This window comes from Thunnus maccoyii, chromosome 20 (genome assembly GCF_910596095.1).
Source record: "Thunnus maccoyii chromosome 20, fThuMac1.1, whole genome shotgun sequence".
Taxonomy (NCBI): Eukaryota; Metazoa; Chordata; class Actinopteri; order Scombriformes; family Scombridae; genus Thunnus; species Thunnus maccoyii.
Window position 1 is genome coordinate 8,960,503 of NC_056552.1, and position 20,767 is coordinate 8,981,269.

Genomic DNA, 20,767 nt, shown 5'->3' on the forward strand with positions numbered 1-20,767 from the left:
CGCAGTTACCAAAGCGAGCCACCAGAGAGCGACATGGTATCATCATTCAACTTCAGCTAATGTTCCGATTTATTTTTTACAAACTTAATTCAGAAATTATAGATTGTTTTATCAGTTAAACCACTACAGACTGCTTTAATGTAGTTAAACACGCCGAATAATCTCAGTTTATTAGTTTGTAAATGTGTAATTGCGTCGCTACGACCGTTAGGACAGATCATTATACTCATACTTCCAACTGACGTATTCATATGTCAACCTCGACGTATATATTAAGAGTTTATCGAGACATATGTAACTAAAGGTAAAATGTAATGTTTGTGTGAGTCAACAAGACATAAATGGTTAGATGTAAAGTGACCTAAGATTGATGGTAAACACTCAGCAGCACTACTTCCTGAGTTTAGGGAAGGGGCTTGGTCCCGTGCCTGCGCCCCGCGACCGCGCATCAAATTAGCATCGATGAAGTTTGTGCGAACATGGCGGATTTCCTGCCGACCAGGTCCGTATTAAAAGTTTGTCTACCCGTCTGCCTGCTTAACAACAGCGAGGTAGAACAGTTGAGAAAGTCGAAGGAGATCGATAAATGTCTTTCTCGGGACAAAACGTACGTGAAACGGCTGGTGAAGATCCTGCTGCTCGGCGCTGGCGAGAGCGGCAAGTCGACTTTCCTCAAACAAATGCGGATCATCCACGGCCAGGACTTCGACCAGCAAGCCCGAGAGGACTTCAGAGCCACGATTTACAGCAACGTTATCAAAGGTAACCTCGAAGGCACACTACGAGAGGAAATGGGGCGTTTGGCTACGACAGAAAGGCCTCAGAAAGGCGCTTAAAATGGATGGGAAAGTTTCCACATCTGTTTAAGCAGCGCTGGGCTGGCGGAGAGGACATACATAAACAGTCTACATCTGCTGTCGGCACACCCATATGCACCGCGTTTCTGATTATATCTCCCGGTTTAGCAGTTCGTAGCTGCACAGACATTGCATAGTTGGCATTTTTAAGTTTTTACAATTGCCATATAGAGGCTAGCAGTTTCAAATAGCCATAGGCAAGTTTTGCTGTTGCTCAATATCTAACCTAGGGATGTAGCTAATGGAGGGTGAACCTTCACTGCATTATGCTGTAAGGTCTGTCCACTCTTTGTATGTACAGGGTGTACTCTAAATAACCAAGTTACATCATAGAGTTGAATCAATAACTCTTAACAGTCACATAAAAGTAATATAAGTCATTATAAGCTTCACTAATGTATTTATTTTATGTAGAGCTGCAACAATCAGTCGATTAACCAATTAGTTGCCAACTATTGAATTAATTGCCACCTATGTTGATAATTGATTAATTGTTTTTATGAAAAAAAAGTAAAATTTCTCTGATTCAAGCTTCTCAAATGTGAATATTTTCTGGTTCCTTTAGTTCTAAATGACAGTAGACTGAATATTTTTGGGTTGTGGACAAAATAAGACATTTGAGGATGTCATCGTGGGCTCTGGGAAAGAGTGATCGACATTTTTCACCATTTTCTGACATTAAAGAGTACGGTCTAGGCCTGTTGTGATTTGACACTATATAAATAAAACTGACTTGACTTAATTTCATAGCCCAAGTAATGAAAATACTTGTTAGTTGCAGCTTTAATTTTATTATCACTATTTGCTAGGTGTTGCTTTACCTGTGTCAGCCTCTTGTGTATGTTTATGAGGTCAGTTAAGTGTTATTTGTACAGGATCAAACAGCAAAAAGTTTCAATTTTCCGATCTTTACTCCTCCAGAAGTATTTGTCACATGGGTTTTTATGTTGGTGACTGTGAAACCATACAGTCACATCCTTTTTACATGCTGCTGCATCACTCTTGGTAGAGAAAACAGGTTTGTAGGACGCTGGTGTTATGTTAGTTCACCTTTTCTTCTAGCCTCTTACCCACATTGGGTTTCATTTCACTACCAGCAGGCCCTCCCTCACTTTGATCTTTTCACTGCCCCACCAGGTATACGTGTGTTGGTGGATGCCCGGGAGAAGCTGCACATCCCGTGGGGTGACCCAGACAACCAGCAGCATGGGGACAAGTTGATGGCGTTCGACACCCGGTCAGCCAAGATGGCCAACGGGCAGCTGGAGACATCCGTCTTCTTGCAGTACCTGCCCGCCATCAGAGCTCTGTGGGTGGACTCGGGTATACAGAATGCCTACGACCGACGCAGAGAGTTTCAGCTGGTGAGTGGATGTACACGCAAGCACACACTGAAATAGCAGTACTGAAAGATAATGCTGGCCCAGTGTTTGTACTAATTCACTGATAAGAACTTTTCTTTATGTCACTCTAGTACCAAACTTTCTGTTACCAAGTCAGATAAGAATTTTCTGCTCTTTTATGAAAAGTCAGAGTTCATGAGCTGAAAGGTGTGAAAAAACTGCAGAGAAAATAGAAAGTGAAACTGAATTTCTACTTAATTCATCCTCCCTTTCCTCTCTCCCTATATCTCGCTCTGGTTCTTATTTCTCTGGCGCTCTCTGTCGAGCGGTCAGACATGTGATTTAGTCAGCTTCCTGTTTACACCTCTCCCCGCTCCTTATGTCTTGGCTGTCGGCATGCACATTTTAACAGTGACGTTTACCCCAGAATAAAGCTGTGGTCGAGAACCTTCTCATGTACTTTCTGGGACCTTCCTGCGCTTTCATTTTACCCGGTAGCACTTTCACAACCCACTGCAACTTTTTATTTTTTTATTCAGGGTTGCTGTCACGTCATGTGATGTGAACTTTGAGGGTCTCTAAATGACCAGCAAATACATGACACAATTCTCCAAGTTCAGTAATGAGATAAAAGCAGAAAATTAACATTTTTTTTGTTCTGTCAGTTGCATAAGCCTGAACTGTTCTCAATGGTGTTTTGTTAGTCTGTCACACACGCAGCTTGCTGTTGTGAGCTGGTTGTGCAGACAGAAAGGGGAATAAGAGTGATCAGAGCTGGAATGTTGATCTGTAGTTAAACAGCTTTATGCTTACATACAGAGCCCCGGCTCTCCCACTCAGCGTTATTTGCACACAAACACAAGAGTGTCACACACCTCAAGTTACACAAGGACACACAAACACACACACACACACACACACACATATACATGCATACATTCTGTGTGTGTGAGTGTAAGGCTGCAACTATCGATCATTTAGATATATTTAATGTAGAAAAAAGTGAAAAATGTTCCTCAAAATATCATAGAATTGACGAAGATCTATATGCATGCACTGAACTCCTCTGAATCTGTCATCAGGATTAGTCACTGATAATTTGTATTAGTGCTGAAACAGTTAGTCAATTAATCAATTAGTGGTCTGACAGAAAAATAAAAGGCAAGAATGTTGATAATCAATTCAAAGGTTTAGGATTGCATCCTATGACATTGTTGGGCAAACAAAACAAGCAACTTATTGACCTTAACCTGGACTCTTTCAAGGTGTGACGGACACTTTATAGATATTTAGATATTTTATGGGTTAAACAATTGGTCAGAAAAATGTTGCAGCATTTATTCTTATATTTGCAAGTATATATAGTATATATTTGCATGTTTTAAAATCTCATCCCTCATTTACAGCCAGTGTTATGTCTAACCAATACACAGGACTACACATATATACAGCATTTACAGATTAGTGTACATCTAAAATTATTGGTTGCTCAACAGAAAATTAATTGGCATTAATTAATTAATTTGGTGATAGTCATTTATCAATTAAGCTGCCAAATATTTCATGGTTCCAGCATCTCATGTGTGAGGATTTTCTGCTTTTTTTGTGTCTTAAATGATAGTAAACTGAATATTTTTGGACTGTTGGTCAGAGAAAACAGACAGATGATTAACCAATAAATGATAGACAAATAACATGGTCAGCAGATTAGTTAGAGCTAGAGCTGCAGCTAACCATTATTTTCATTATAGATTAATTATATTATGTTCTCTATTAATCAATTTATCGTTTTATTTACAAAACATCAGGAAATACTGAAACATGTACTCTAATATAAAACCAGGAAAAACAGCACATTTTTAAATTTGAGAAGCTGGGACAAGGGGATGTTTGACTTTTTTTTGCTTGAAATTTGACTCAAGGATGAATCTGTTATAAAATAGTTACAATTAATTTTCTGTCAATTGATGATTCGACTAATTGTTGCAGCTCTAGTTACAGCCCTAGATTCAACCATACACTCATAGTCACATTCATAGTACCTCTCATATGTTCTCTGACATGCCATTCAAGGACTCCACTTTAATTTCCTTAATATTATTACCTGAGGGCAATATAACTCCAAAAGATGAGCGCTCTTATTTTGACAGAAGCAGCAGCTGAAGAGTTGTTCTGTCAGGAGCTGTTTCCAATTTTCCTTGTTCTTGTTAGCGAACACTAATTTGTTTCCTTGCTAGCAGATACAACCCATCGTGTTTTGACCATGCCCTTTTTGTGATGCCTTATTTGCATCACAAATCACACGTGCCTTCAGGCTTGCTTGTAATGATTAAAAATGCATGTACAATATAGAGAAAACCACAAAGGGCATGTCTCGCTCGGTGTAGTACAAAGTTCACCAACTGCTGACATCAGCCATAAACATAATCTCTTCTTACTTGAGATTTTTTTTTAAATCAATGTAGTGACACCTTCTAATGACAAAAAACAAAAAACCCCGCTATGTTTCGCATGAGTGAACACACTGATGTTGTTATATAATGTTGTGTTTCAGTTTTGCTTTGAGAGCACACATATATAAACTGAAAGGCACAGTCACGCCGTATAATGAACAGAAAGAGCTCAGAGTGATTGCTGTTCTTGTTTCGCTTCTTCTTTTTGTTATCAGACTCATTTTTGGCAATTTCAAAACCACTGGCTCCCTCTGACTTTAACTTCTTTACTCAGGCAAAGCCAGTCTTATGGCCAAAATTAAAATTAGCTTCACAACAAGGTGTCTCCTCTTTCTTTGGCTTTAGACTAGCAGCACGCCATTCTACTCCTCCCCTAGTGTAATCTTAGCCTAGCACACACTTCCCACGTGTGCACACACACACATTCACACACACACATGCACACACAGGTTTTTCAGGTCAGGTCAGTTTTGTTTTTTTTTTAAAAGATCAAAGGTGAGTACAGGAGCCTACAGCGTGGGGAAATGGCTGCTATGTGTTGCTAACATGCAGAAATAAAACCCAATCAATCACTACTACTGACAAGGTTTGAATTTTACAACAAGGGGAGTCGGTTTATTGTGCCAATAATGCAAAGCACAGCCATGAAAAGGTGCGGTGCGTCACAGTATAGACACTGTGGGTCAGAGCGAAGATGACAAGAGAGATCTGTTTTGCTTTTTGCAGTCAGTTTTGGGTTTATGCTGCGCACAGGGGACACACACACACACACACACACACAGAGATAAAGGAATGCATCTCATTCTTGGCAGCCTCATGTCTGGGCTTGCACTAATTGCACATGAACAGCGTCAGAATGGTCTAGAAAAAACATCCCTACACACACACACACACCAGACCTAGCCACACTTCTGAATACATCAAAGACACACTTACAAACATGTGACTACTGCCATACGAAATGCTTTGCATCCTGCTTCACCTACCTCAGAGCAGACTCAGCTATCAGGCAGACACACAAGTTTTGAAAAAGAAAACAAACAGATTACCTGCGTGTGTGTGTTTGTGTCTGTCTGAGCTACTTTCAGGGACAAATTTCAGACTTAAGACCAGTTTATTGGGGACCTAGGACAATATGTGTGTGTGTGTGTGTGTGTGTGTGTGTGTGTGTGTGTGTGTGTGTGTGTGTGTGTGTGTGTGTGTGTGTGCGTGCGTGTGTGTGCGTGTGCATGTGTGTGTGTGTGTCGGCTCCCCATCTCTACAACAGCAACAGATTTATTCTATTGAATGCAGTGACAGTGAATATTAACCTCATGTAAACTCTGCACGTATTATTACACTTTGTGATTAATATGTAATAAATTGTGAAGAATTAACAGGAATTCCTCCTCTGTCCTGTCGCAGGGTGAGTCAGTGAAGTATTTCTTGGATAATCTGGATAAGCTTGGCGACCCGGTAAGTTGTTTCTCTTTGCACTAATTGTTATAATCAGTCCTGTAGATATTATAGTTAATATTGCAACACGTCTAGACAATTTAATTTAACACCGACACACAAACAGCTAAGATTGTTGTTGAAAGATGCTGATGTTTCAGAAGAAGAAGCACTTTAACATGAGAAAACTGGCAAGTTATCATCTCTATCCTGATGTTTTGCCTTTTTTCAGTGTTTTCAGTAGATATTTTATGTGTTAGTAGGATTTATTTTGTAAGATAAAATGTTTTTCTGTTATTTTCCTCAAATTACTGCTCAATATCCACCTTCTTTTGAAGACTATTTTTATTAATTTTTCCAACAAATCTACAGTACTTCACTCACTTTGTCCCTACTCTTCTTTCTCTTCTTCTAACAACTAAATAAATAACAATCTTTTTTTGTAAGGTGTACCATTACATTTATATTTACAATTATTTTCATTACCGATTAATCTGTTGACTGTCTATGTTTGGTCTGTAAAATCAGTCTCCCAAAAACCAGGATACAACCTTAATGTCTTTTTTGTCCTGACTAACAGTCAACAACCCAAAGACGTACAGTTTAATATCATAGAGGACTAAAGAAACCAGAAAATTAGCATCATTATCAGAATAGCTGCAGTTAATTTTGCCAATTGACTTATCGTTGCAGATCTATTTATATTCAACCCAGTCCTTCATTTAGCAGAAGATTCCCAGCATGGCTTTATCTTAAATAAACAAACACTCACTTTTCCTCTTCAAACATGTGGGGGGGTTTTCTCCATATAATGGAAAACTATTATTTTTAACCCAGACAATGTTTGGAGCATCCCTTTCTTTTTCAGTAAGCAGTAAGTAGCTTTGATTTTAATAATAAATACATGTCTATACATTAATATTCTTTATCTCTCTAAATAAGATCCATATGATATGAGTGAAATAAAATAAAAAAGTTTGAGATCATATTAATAACATCCTCCCAAAACTCTTGTATTTAACACAAACCCACGAACAATGAGTAATATGAGACTCTTTGGATTTACAACAAATATCAGGAATATTGTCAGTATGTTTATTTAGTTTAAAGTCCACATCATCCAGGTGTACTGGAGCAGCTGTAACTTAGTGTTATTTATTTGTGTCTGAGCCGTTACACACGCTTCCCTCCGATCTTTACATCCAACTTCCAAACTGCCATTTAGATTCGAGACTTTAGAGTTTTCAGCAGAACCAGCTTTAAGCCGGATATAAACTAATGTTAAACTTCTACCTTTGATTTTTTCCCAAAGATGAAAGTACGTAGGCTTTTCAAATGTTGAGAATGAATAAAGCTTAAAATTTGCTAATATTTTTTAATTGTTTCCTTAAAATGTTGATACTTTGCTGTGATTCCCTCAAAGCTCATAAATGTGTAACTTCTATATAGATCATAAACCTTTTCCTTGATTAAGGTTGAAAGCCTACATCAAACGTTTGTGGATTATATAAAATATTGCCCCATATTGGACTAAAACAAAATCATGTGTTCTCAGGTTTCATTTATTTCTTCACCCAAAAGTAAGAGTAATGTTTGCACAAAAGATAACCTAAGGAAATGAGGTTACGTTGTGGTAAAGACAGAGATTTCAAGATAATAGGCTCACTAATTCTATGCAAAACAAACTTTCCCTACTCTCAGCTGCAGTCTCTTTTTTTTATTCATCTACATAATTTCTGTCTTACTGTTGTAATAGTAAAATTCCAGCTAGCAGAATCTATCGCTCAGGGTTTTATGGTATTATATTCTTTCTAGTATTTATATAGACTTTCGCTCATTGTGTCTTTCCATCTCTCCACCAGACTTATCTTCCAACCCAACAAGACATCCTGCTGGCCCGCAGGCCCACCAAGGGCATCCACGAGTATGACTTTGAGATCAAGAACGTGCCCTTCAAGATGGTGGACGTGGGAGGGCAGCGCTCAGAGCGGAGGCGCTGGTTTGAATGTTTCGACTCAGTCACCTCCATCCTCTTCCTCGTCTCCTCCTCCGAATACGACCAGGTGAAGACTCGCTGCTGTGCCAAACGCTTGCCATGGCATCTAATTTCCTCTCGCGCACACACTCGAGATAGGCTGATAAGTGGCACGTAATCAGTTTGTTCTAGCAGATAATGTTTGATGACTTTTTGATAAGTCATCATCGCCGTGTCTAAATGTGCATTTATTTCACTGCATGTATAGACTCCACAAATAGAATTAACAAATTATAACTCAATCTGAAACAATTATGTGATCATCACACATGATTCTGGGTACCATTAAAATAATTAATTAGTTGCAGTCATAAAGGTGATACTGATATTTTATTACTATGTTATATATCAACAAATGTTGACAAAAACACATAATATAAACCTTATTAATAAGATTAATTAAATTTAGGTTATTACATAAATATGACCATGATATGCACTGAGCACACCTGCCAGCCTGTATGCTTTTTGACATCAAAGTACGCCGGTACAATTTGTCACTCTAAACTGCGCAAAAAGCTGGTGACGCCTGTGAGGTCAATTGTGCACATGCAGTACTCAAGTCTAACAGGCAGCAGCGTCTAGCCTTCTGAAAAGCAAAAGAAGAAGAAGAGTTTGACCAATCATAGCGTCAGATTCATTCCCCTCTCTCTTTCATGGATGCGTAATAAGAGCTGGATAATGCGCCGCTGTTCGGCCTTGCAGCTAATTTTTCCCTGTGGCCACTCACGGTATTGCAGTGAAAAATCCCCCTGCGGCCCAAAAAGCATTTTTCCCATAGACCACCATTGTGAAAGAGTCGTTTGTAAAACAGTCAATGGGCTGAGTGGGAACTTGTGGGCGGGGCCAGCAGGGGAAACACTACTACGTATATTCAGTGGGACGCACAACGGGGAAGCAAACCCGCAAGCTAGAAACTTTTTTTGGCGTATGTGCCAGCAGAGCAGTTCTTATAGGACTGAATGAGCGTCATTTTAGGTCCGGTACCCAGCTCTTATAATACACCCATGCTGTCTTCACCCAAATATCAAGCGTGGATGATCATGATTGACAAATGCATAATGTAATTTCAAGAGACTGTAAATTGACAACAACACAACATCGATTTTATCCCTCTTGTTCCCCCTCCTGACTTCAGCTGGCTGGTGAGGACAGTCCTTTTAACCTTTTAACTCCTTTGTGAAGGTAAATGGACTGGGGTGAATATTTAACGTTAATAACATTAGACCCAACATTACGTAATTTGCAAGCTAGCTTGCTTGTTCACCAGGCATTTAAGTTGGCAAAGTAACATTAAGTTATATTGTCAGTGTGTCGCAGATTGATAAACATGACTTTTCTTAGTAACTTACTGTATTCATAATCATTATTGCAGCCAATCCCATTACTGTAATGAGAGGAACAGATCATGGCACAATGAAAACAAAGCAAGTGCACGTGCCACACAAGTAACGCTACCTAGAAAGTAACCTGTGTGTGTGTGTGTGTGTTGGTGCTGTAGTCTATAACTACTCTAGGAACATTTCAAGGAAAGGAAACAACCCCCCATTGTAAATTAAGTACCATATGTAAGAAGGGATGTGATTACTTTGATAGTTTCAACACCCGTGTTCATATTCAGCCTGTTGTTTTTGTTATTAGGTCATCACATCGTTAAGCAATAGTCTTCCTATAATGAAAACCGTTGTATTAACCAGCTCTAAAATATTTATTTCATCATAGCCACAAACTAGTCTGTTCAGGCTGGTTTGGGTTTTACAGCTACATAGTCATCATCTTTTCAAATTGGCTGAAAATCATATTTTCAAAAATCAAATTGGTTCAAAGTTTGATTATTGTGGAGGTGTAAGCAATAGAAACTTTGTAAATGTAGCAGTAGTGGTAAGTTAGTGTGTAGCCTAAGTGGAATTGTATTCCTTGGTAAGCTGTATTTAGGCAGGTGAAAGATAAATGGAGAAACAGGCATAAATGACCAACTAACAGTACAGACATCTGCAGATATTTCTGTAAACATTCTGTTAATGGTATCTTCATATCAGTACATCTCTCACTTTTTTGTCCGTTTGACTGTTGTATGTATGCAAATGATGTACTGTAATGCGTCTGTATGCAAATATGTACAATATTTCATTGTGTGAACAGCAGTGATTTGCATCTGACACATCTACGTTGCTGAAGTTGTATTTAAAAGAAGCAGAGCAGAACTTTTTACACTTGAAAAATAAACTTCCTGGAGTTCTCTGAGGTACAAGCTATGTAATGGTGACAGTTTCTAAATGACCTCAAGCATTACTTTGGCATGTCTGTATTTTCATTTAATTTCTTGTTCCTTATCAGCTGATAATTTACACTGATAGCGATATGCATATTATGCAATAAGCTAAAATCGTCTGATAAGAAAGGCCCAGCTGGTGCATCATGGGAGCCTAGGGGTTAAACCGTTACGTCCCCTGTTGTCATCCAGCTGGTGACCTTTGTGATATGTCATTCCCGCTCTCTCTCTCCATTAATTTCCTGTCATCTCCCATAAAACGCCCATAAAATGCCCGTAAAATGCGAACTCTCTACAGCCAAATATAAACAGTCGTTTGGCATCGGCACGTCTAAATAATTCTGTGGGGAGTTTTTGCCTTATTCCTGTAATAGACACACTCGGGTGATGCTGTCTCAAATAGCTAAGAGACGTACCCAACTTCGGTATACAGCTTTCATCTGATCCACCAGTCTTAACTGTAACTTAACTGGGAAACCAGAACACTCCCAAACAGTGAATCAAAGTGACAGCTCTGGTTTCTCTTTTCTTTTTGTCATAGAGACAATACTCATTATAAGAGCCTGGCTAACGTGACTGCTGTGGTCTAGCTAACAGACAGCAGCTTTAGACATTGCCAAAACTGCTGCACACATGCTAAAACATAGACCCAAGTAGACTGTACTTTGTTCATGGGGAGAAGAAGAAACCAAAACCAACATCCTGCACCAAACAAGGACAAATGCATACCATTACATCCCTACTTCACACAAAAGCCAACAAGATCTCACAGGATGTCCCATACTAGATTCAAAGGGACTATTTGGAAGGGTGCCATTAATGTCTGTATGCAGCTTTGTTGTTTTTTTTACTACTTTGACTACATTTACAACACAGTACAATATCATCAGTATTAGTACCAGTAATAGTAGTAGAAGTTAATCCCTCTGTTGTGTTTAACAGGTGTTGATGGAAGACAGGCTGACCAACCGGCTGCGTGAATCACTCAACATCTTCGAGACCATCGTCAACAACCGCGTCTTTGTCAACGTTTCGATCATCCTCTTCCTCAACAAGACGGACCTGCTGGAGGAGAAGGTGAAGAGCGTTCCGCTCAAGGACTACTTTCCCGACTACACCGGCCCCGAGCACAGCCTGCCGGACATCCAGGCGTTCATGGTGGAGTGCTTCCGGACCAAGAGACGCGACGCCACCCAGAAACCCCTGTACCACCACTTCACCACAGCCATCAACACGGAGAATATCCGGCTGGTGTTCCGGGACGTCAAGGACACCATTCTCCATGACAACCTCAAACAGCTCATGCTCCAATGACCCCTGTCAACCTGTGAAAGTAGAGGACCTGAATGGGGACAAACCACCCCCTTGTTCCTGAAGAGGACTTGGGAGAAACCAGCCTCAGAAGAATCTGATAGATCTCAGTTCTTCTTCAGCCGTTTTTATGTTAGTTTTTACTCTCCTCTTTTGAAGAGATGGCCTTCTTGTTAGTTCGGGGTTTGGTAGGGGAACAAGTCAGTAGGGCAGACTGTCTGTGGTTAAAAAAAAAAAAAGAAAAAAAAAAAAGAAAGACATGCAGGTGGTTTGGATGTTGGATAAGATCTGCTACTTCGTCTTGAGACTCTGTCCTCTGACCTGAGAGCCTTCCAGCACAAGACTCGTTGAGGCTTTTCGACTAACAAGGTGCCGGTGCCTGGCGGAAACCAGCAAAACATTTCACAAACCGGGCATATGGTTTTCCTAACCAGATATACAACTTACCAAGCTATAACCACGGTGAAATAAATACTTTGTTAACAAGTTCAAACGGCATGTAAGCAAAGTTATATGGTCAAAATGTACAAAGACCATCTGTCTGTGTTCTCAGAGTTTGATTTGCCAGTCTATGTCCTAGCACTGAATTCATCAAGTCCAAATTCACTCCATTATTTATGTTGCACTGCCCAGTGCTACCTTGTGAATCCCTGTAGTTTTTAGACAGGATTGTCAGCTTATTGATGATCTGGTCTACACATTTGTTTTTGTTTGTTTTTTTTCTCTTGTATTCTTGCACCACAGTTCCTCTTTCTCCAAATCCCGGTTGTTTCTATTTCTTGGTTCGAGATCAGCAGGTTTTAGGTTTCGGCACAGAGCCATTTTTTGCTATGACAAGGACCAGTTCATGGTTAAGATACAAAGAGCAGTTCAAGATTTGATGTGTAGATCGGCTCCAGCACTGGCACCTTGTCTGTGGAAGACTGCGAGAATTAACCTATGATGCCTTTCCATAAAATGTCTTAATAGAGACCTAATCACTGTGCCAGGGTCTCTAGATAATTTAAAATCAATCTTAGCTAAAACAAGTTTCCATGCAAGTTGTGCTTTTTTTTTTTTTTTTTGGTCATTCAGAAAATGACCTTTTATTGGCACATTTGGCAGATGTGCCAACAAGTGAACATGCAGTCCACTGTTTTCTCAGGGTTGAAACAAAAACCGGCGTTCATGATGATGTCATTGTTGAATGATTAGAATAATCTAATCTTTATCTGGGTGGCAGAGCGGCGAGACTCAGCCAGGCCTCAGTACAAGTTAGCTGGGTGGTGATTGGTACTGTATCCTCCTGGCTTTGACCCCAGAACGTTGGCCCAGACCCCCCCACCCCCACCCCTCCTCTGTTTTCATCTCTGATTAGATGCCTTGTAAAGGGACAGACCTCCTGTATGCCTGAATGATGAATGTCTATTAATAAATGAGCAGAGGTTTGTTCTGCGTGTGTCTGAATATACTGTAACCAACACTGTTATGGTGAGATGTACCCCGTCATGTGAGAATATCTGTGTTGGCACTGAGTTTTGACTCCAGACGTCTTTGAAAAACCCCTTGAAGGGATTTTTTTTTCATGCATTCTTGTGCTGTTTAGGATTTCCCTTTTTAAAATATATTATGAATTTGTAGGAAAAAAAATATATAGACAAAAAAAGCTACTGGAGTTGAATACCTTTGTCAGCGACTGTATTCTTTGTTAGAGGACAACTTCCAGGCACTGTTAAAATCTCTGCTTCTCTGCCAAATTAAATCACCCCATGCTTTCTTGGGACTGTTCACACAGAAGGCAAGCTCATGGTTGAGCTTCAGTTTGCTTGCAGTCCTCGCTTTGTACATACTGTAATCTGTTGCCATGTAAATAATATTCAGGTTTATCTCCTTTATATGTAAATGGTTGTAGAAATGGCGTATTTTTTCCATTCTGAATGTGTTTCAATCATTGCTTTTCCGATTGAAGATGACCTTTTGATGTAGATGTATTTTTGTGTAATTTTTTCCATCACCTTACTGAAATTCATTCCTGTGTCAATTATAATGCCACTCTAACCTTATCAATAAAATACACTTTTCTAATGAATGTATGCCCTTCTTTGTTTATTATACATATTAATGAGTATATGTTTTGGTTCTTTATGAATAACATTCACCCAAAAGTGAAAAATACATTTTGTTACAAAATATACTACCAAAATTGTACATTAAAAGTACACTTTAAACATTCTTTGGATAAATTTACAGATATAAGTTGGCAGTTCAACTTTTAAACCTAAAAGTGAAAAATGTGTATAAAATATAAATGTATTTTGTGTATAAGCAAAAATATTTCTTTTTAGCTTATTCTTTCCATCTTAGAATGACTATGAACCGAAATGTTAAACTTGTTTTCTGGTCCACTAAACACAAATACTACTTGAATCATAAAACGTTGTGACAACTGAGTAACTCCATACACTTGAAGAAGGCCACGGGATGTGGCTGAAAGCTTCTGAAACTGAAACTGGACCACGTGCTGTAAAGTTTTGTCAAAGAGAAGAAAATAGAGCAATAAAAACAAGAGTACTGCCAAAAACCGTTTCAAGATATTTTTCATCAGTAAAATATCACATTTTTTTCTCTAAAATAACATCGCAATTACTACTCTGGGCAGATCAAATACATCTCGAAAACAAATGTCAAATGTTTAGCGGGAATATTAACCTATTGCGTCAACAGAAAGTACGGTTTTCTGTTCCGAGGGGGTTTTACGCGAAGCCGGAAGTGGGCAGGAGTGAATCATCTTAATTTACGACGTAGACAGAAGCAAGTCGGCGCACCACACCCACTGAACAGATCTTGCATATATATGAGAAACACGCTCAGATAGGATGTTCATAAACCGTCACAGTCTCATCAGATAACTCATCTCCTACGTATCATGTTTTTCAACCAGTCGTAAACCAATACAGTAATTATTTAAACATAATTTTGTTATTTATATTCAGGCTTCCAACGTGCTACCCTGAAGGGTCTTTCCCTTCGCAACGGTTACGACCCTGCGCCCAACGTGCACACTTCTATAACTAAAAAAAAGTATGTAAAAGTGACACAACTGAGTATACATGTGATTAATAATGACACTTTGAATGACGGTACAAACTTTTGGGAAAATGCCTCACTCGATTTGATTTGCCTTGATATGCTGTTGAGCAGACTCGTGCATAATGAGCTCCGGTAAGTATCACAACATTATTTGTCACTCACAAAAGGACGAGACGTCACGTGACCTAATCACGACCAATATAAGGCCTTCTTATATCTGTTTAATTACCTGTATTGTGACTTACTGCGCTGCTGGATGGTTAAATACAGAAGAATACAGCTAAAAGTTTTGCACAAGTACAAGGTCACAGCCTGTATTAGTGACTTCCTTTTATGTCTTAATATTAATACTTAATTAATAAGATTTATCAACCCAATATGTGCAGTAAAGAACAAATAATACATACTGTAGATTTCTATATCATCAGATACCGGTAGAAGTTATCCAAAGTAGAGCTACTGAATCACCTTTTAAAATGAAAACCTGTCCAAATTCTCTGATTCCAGCTTCTCCCATGTGAATATTTTCTGATTTATTTAGTTGTCTATGACAGGAAACTGAATATCTTTGGGTTGTGGACAAAACAAGACATATCCAGACGTCATCTTGGGCTTTGGGAAACAGTGATCGACATTTTTCACCATTTCCTGACATGTTATTGACCAATGAGGGGCTGAAGGCGGGCCATCACATGACGTCACTCGCCCATTTTTCTAGGTTGAGTGACGTTATGCGATGAAAAATGTCCGTCACAGTCAAAGCCCAAGATGCGACCTAAAATTTTGTCCCAACCAAAAGATATTCAGTTTACTGTCATAGAGGACTAAAGAAACCAGAAAATATTCACATTTAAGAAGCTGGAACCAGAGATATTTTAGTAGGTTTTCTTTGAAAATGGCTCAAAACAATTAATCAATCATCTAAATAGTTGGCAATGAATTTTCTGATGATTGACTAATCGATTAATAGGCTAATCATTGCAGCTTTATTGTTAATCACACAGGAGCACTTCTTGTTTTTTCCCACAGAGGTGTGCCCATTCTGCGGGAAAACATACAAAAGGTTGAAGACCCACCTGCCCCACTGCAAGGCAGCCGCAAAGTCCAAAACACCTCCAACCCAACATGATGTCACAGCGAATCCAACTACATCGTCTTCTCAGCTGGCCGCAGGCTTGTCGGAGAACAAGTCCACACAGACAAAAAAGAGTAAGAAGGTGCCTGAAGTGTCATCAGGACCGCCACCGTCATTATCACCAGCGACTTCTTTGAAGAGTGCGAACACATCGTCCGCGTCAGAGCCAGCATCGTCATCCTCGAGTTCTACATCTCTTCCCCCGTCAACTAAGAAGAAGAAACAGAAGCTGTCTGATCAAATCAAAATGGCCTCCTCTACCACCATCTCCCTCAACTCCTCCCCGTCGCTATCTCCGTCTCTGTCTCCTGCCCTTTCTAAGCCTAAAAAGAAGAGTCTCCGTACTTTGATAGAAGCTGCAAAGTCCAACCAGGTTTCTAAGGGACCACTGGGGGGAACCAGCTCTTCCTCGCTAAGCCCGGTTACTAGTCCCCTAAGTTCAGGGACCAAGACTAATCCAGACTCATGTGCGCTTCTGTCCGCAGACGCCAAACCCAAACGTGCCTCTAAAAAGAAGGTGTCGCAATCTCTCTCCAAAACCAAAAATACCTCAGCCTCTGTGGACTCGAAAGTGAAGGAAAGTAGTGCAAGAGGCACAGCGAGAAACAACTTCTGGGAGGACAGCGAGGGGGAAAGAGAGGATTTATCTGGGAATGAGATGCTCTGGAAATCAGAAAGAAGTAGTCGTCAGGCCAGAATTACCCTCCAGGATGTTAAGACCGCATTAGGCCGAGCTAAAAACAACGGTGAGTCCAGCAGGATGGGCATCCTGGGCCAGATTGAAAGCAGTCTCAGTCCAGTTCCAGCAGGGAACCAAAAAGAAGACGTTAGCTGCTCGCTAACAGCTAAACCTCCATCAAACCAGCTGCCCAGTACCAGTTTACAACATAAGGAGCTAACACCAGCTAAGAGAAAAAAGTCCAAACAAGCATCTCATCTAATCCCGCTGCAAGACGACAGTTCCCTTCAGTCCAAACTATCCTCTCCTGCAACTCCGCTTCTCTCTGACCATCTATCGTCCCAGGTGAGCCAAGCCACGCCCCTTCCACTTACATTCACCATGAACGGGGGGCTGAAGTCGGGCCATCACATGACGTCACTCACACACCTTTCTAGCCCTCATCGTTTCCCTCTCGCTACGCAAACTCTGCCTGTCAGGGTGGAGACGATGGAGACACTGCGGCTCGAGGCCCGGAGAGAAAACACTGCCGGTGATGGAGCTAAAGGTCAGTATTTGACAGAGAGATGTAGGGCTGGCTATCAAATCTCAGTCCCTTTTTGGTTACAACTGAAATGTGTCGCAGGTATCAGAAGCTGGTGTTGAATGTCTGGTCAGATTCACAATCTTGTTCAGATAGTTTCATGTTCGCTTGATTGTGTTTAGACAACTTTAATGTTTCAAGTCTGTCTTAAAACAACAGTCAGAAGTCCAAACGAACATTGAAACATGTTTTTCCTGCTGTAATCATTCCTTCTGTTCATACTGCATAATGCACAATCCTCCTCTTTACGTGCAAAAATGTGTTTAGAAGTTTATCTGAAGATAAAGATGAAGCTTCATCCGACCAAATTTGTCAAATCAAGTCAATATCAGTCAAAGTTACAGCCTGTTTAGTATAAAATTCCCTCTTTTTGTTTCCATCCTTTCGCTGCAGTTGAACAGGGAAACACAAAGAGGGAATTTTATACTAAAAAGACAGTAACTGTGGCAGATATCTACTTGATTTGACCAACTCAGACGGCTGAATCCTCATACAAGCTTCATATAAACTATCAAATATATTTTTGCTCATAACGAAGACTCCACCACTTACATTGTAATTGCATTATGAAGGGATCTTCTAATGCCCAGTATGAACAGGAGGAACGATTATGGCAAGAAAAACCTGTTTCAATGTTTATTTGGGCTCCTGATTGTGGTTTTAAGACAGACTTGGTTCATGTTTGTATTCCTCAAAGTGAGGTATTGAAAAAGCATAATTGTGGTATCGTACTGGCGACGCTATCCAAAAACTTGAAACAATACACAGCCCTAGTGAAATGAAGGGTGATGTGTGTGTTGTGTTTGTGTGATGATTCTTTGTGGACTTCATGAACTGCAGGTGCTCTGAACCAGCGGAGTCTTGGGCAGGTGAGACTGAGGGAGCTGCCAGAGTGGCTGGCCTGCAAATCCCCCAGTCATCCTAGAGATGTAGTGGAAATGATGCAAAGAGGTCAGTACTGCACACAACTCACACACTAATATACTGTAAGGGTCACACCAGTAGGCCTCGTGTTTGTGTGATTTTATGCTTTTAAAGCGATACATCGACATTTTGGGAAGCATGTTGATTCACATTCTTGTAGAGAGTTAGACCAGAAGCTTGAAACCAATCTCATGTCTTTCCGTTTAAAACGAAGCTACAGCCAGGAGACGGTTAGCTTAGCTTAAATTAGCTTAGCATAAAAACATGAAACAGGTAAATACAGGTAGCCTGGTTCTGTCCAAATGTAACAAATTCTTCCTAAAGGCACCTCCAAAGCTCACTATAGCACTCACTATTGTTTGTTTAAAGGACAGGTTCACAATTTTGCAAGTCTGTCTTAAATCAACAGTCAGGAGCCAAAATTAGCATTGAAACAGGTTTTTCTTGCTATAATCACCCCTCCTGGTCATACTGGCTATTAGAAGTTAATATGTTAATATGTTAATATGAAGTTAATATGAAGCTTCAGTCATCCAAATGAGTCAAATCAAGTTCCTCTTTTTGTTAATATACTTCCACTGCAGCTCAAAAGGGAAACACAAAGTGGGAATTTTATGCAAAAAAAGACGACATATGGCAGATATCCACTTGATATGACTGACTCAGACTGCTGAAGCCTCATATAAGCTTCAGGTAAACTTTTAAATGCATTTTTGCACTAAATGACTGTGGACACACTGTGGATTTTGTCCCCCATCACTAAAGTAAAGTACATTCGAAGGGGATCTTTTAACAGCCAGTATGAACAGGAGGAATGATAACAGCGAGGAAAACCTCTTTCACTGTTCATATGGACACCTGACTGTTAAGACAGACTTGAAAAATTGTGAATCTATTCTTTAATTGATACAAAGAAAGTGTAAAAATTACCATTTGTGGCTTGTGTTCTTGGCTGGAAGCAGTGACTGCTCCCAGCCAAGAAATAGTCTGGCACATAATGCAAACCACAACGTGCGGTTTTTACACTAAATAAACCAGATATAATGTGTTAATTAGTGAGATGTGGAGGTGCTGGTTGGCACATTTTGTTATCTTTGGACAGAGCCAAGCTGGCTGCTTCCATTCTTTATGCAAATCTAACTGCCTGCTGCCTTTCAGCTTTGCATTTAATGTATAGATATGAGAGCGGTATCAATCTTCTCATCTCTGCATGAAAGCAACATATTTCCCAAACACCGTAGTAACGTTGAGTGTGAAGTTTTAACATTTATGTTTTCCTCTCCTCCTCTATGCTTCCCTCAGGCTGGCAGTGGTATTACAGGAGGTATATTGATGTGAAGAGAGGCAGTGTTGGTGGACTGGGCATGCTGTTAGCAGGATACTGTGTGCTCAGCTACATCTGGAGTTACCCTCATATAAGTAAGTGCGCGGATTCCTCTGAGTTTCCTTATATAACGGTTAGATTTGGAGATAACTCGACATGTCAGCGGTTGCTTCTTTTTCCAGAGCGTGATCGCTGGAGGAAGTACCACTAAGGTCAATGGATGATGTTTGGACAAGCGTGACTGTGGAGGAGGAAACAGCAGCTGTGGCAAGAGGGAAGCTTCAGGACTTTTAGGCGTCTAACCTGACATTAATATATAATTAATCCAAACATTTCCTCTGGATTTGTATCTAACAAATTGTTTGTTTCAGTTGAACAGCTGGAACTGTTGCAATTCTGATGTTTCATTCTCAACTGATTTGCATCTGCATGGCACGTCTAAAAGGAAAGCCTGTGGGCACTGTAGCTTTTAAAAGGTTTAATTTCAGATTATTTATTTACTTATTTGTGTTTATTTTATTAACTTTGTGTTTTACTTTACAGATTCAGTGTTTTTTGTGAATAATCTCTACTTTGGAATCAGTTAAAGAATCCAAAACGGTTTTGGTTTATGATGAGAGGAGTCATTTGGACGTCAGTGGCCATGTTACACTCCCGATGTGTGTCCCAGGAGCTCCACTAGGTGTCATTGTTGGGTTGTGTGTTAACAAACCCAAAAAACGGTTGTGCAGTCTAACGTTTGCTATGCAGAGTTTTCTTAGCTCCTTTGTGTGTGTGTGTGTGTGTGTGTGTGTGTGTGTGTGTGTGTGTGTGTGAGAGGCGTTGGTGCTGGGGTCCGTGAGAGGATTAAAGGGAACTAACAGATTTTTAACTTGATAAAAATCCTTCCCTGGAAGCCCAGATGTAGAGAAACATGAAATCATTGAAATGTCCTGAGATCAGTATCTGTGTAAAGATCATATCTGTGAAGCAGAGGGTTACAAATCTGTTTTTCTTTTGCAAATGCTTCCCCCCCTGTCACATGATGTTATTATGCATGCTTAGTTCATCAGTGCCAGTATGAACACTCACAGAATAGTAATGGAGGGAAGCTGAAGGAGGTTCTCAGCCAGACCGGACCAGTTTGTTATTGTATTCAAAATGAATTTATTGTTGACTCTCCTTGCTGCTGTAGTGAACACACATTAGCTACAAATGAAGAAAATGACGGTATTTTTTTTGTGACGATTTTTTTTTTCCTGGCGCCTCTTCTTTAGCCAACACAATAAAAAATAATTTCCATTTTCTCATGTTTTTTGTTTTACATTCTTTTCTTTTTTTTTCTCCATACAAAAATTATAAATATTTT

The 20,767-nt window shown here is 39.8% G+C and overlaps 2 protein-coding genes across 2 annotated transcripts; both read left to right on the top strand.

Moving 5' to 3' along the window:
* The first annotated feature begins 11 nt into the window (after positions 1-11).
* Positions 12-13,773, top strand: LOC121886525 (guanine nucleotide-binding protein subunit alpha-13-like). The gene is made up of 5 exons (XM_042396571.1): positions 12-762; positions 1,995-2,221; positions 6,058-6,108; positions 7,950-8,150; positions 11,337-13,773. Exons 1-5 carry the CDS (start codon positions 480-482, stop codon positions 11,706-11,708), a joined length of 1,134 nt encoding a protein of 377 aa, XP_042252505.1. The 5' UTR covers positions 12-479; the 3' UTR covers positions 11,709-13,773.
* Positions 13,774-14,012: 239 nt separating this feature from the next.
* si:dkey-21c1.4 (pneumococcal serine-rich repeat protein) lies at positions 14,013-20,686 on the top strand. The gene is made up of 5 exons (XM_042397205.1): positions 14,013-14,906; positions 15,804-17,135; positions 18,012-18,122; positions 19,398-19,514; positions 19,602-20,686. The coding sequence occupies exons 1-5, from the start codon at positions 14,897-14,899 to the stop codon at positions 19,628-19,630; spliced, it is 1,599 nt and encodes a 532-aa protein (XP_042253139.1). The 5' UTR covers positions 14,013-14,896; the 3' UTR covers positions 19,631-20,686.
* The last annotated feature ends 81 nt before the right edge of the window (positions 20,687-20,767 follow it).

Coding starts and splice junctions, on each gene's coding strand:
- LOC121886525 (XM_042396571.1), top strand. CDS start 480: ATGGCGGATTTCCTGCCGACCAGGTCCGTATTAAAAGTTTGTCTACCC. Junction 763..1,994: donor TTACAGCAACGTTATCAAAG/GTAACCTCGAAG, acceptor CTGCCCCACCAG/GTATACGTGTGTTGGTGGAT. Junction 6,109..7,949: donor TGGATAAGCTTGGCGACCCG/GTAAGTTGTTTC, acceptor TCTCTCCACCAG/ACTTATCTTCCAACCCAACA.
- si:dkey-21c1.4 (XM_042397205.1), top strand. Junction 17,136..18,011: donor TGCCGGTGATGGAGCTAAAG/GTCAGTATTTGA, acceptor CATGAACTGCAG/GTGCTCTGAACCAGCGGAGT. Junction 18,123..19,397: donor AGTGGAAATGATGCAAAGAG/GTCAGTACTGCA, acceptor TGCTTCCCTCAG/GCTGGCAGTGGTATTACAGG.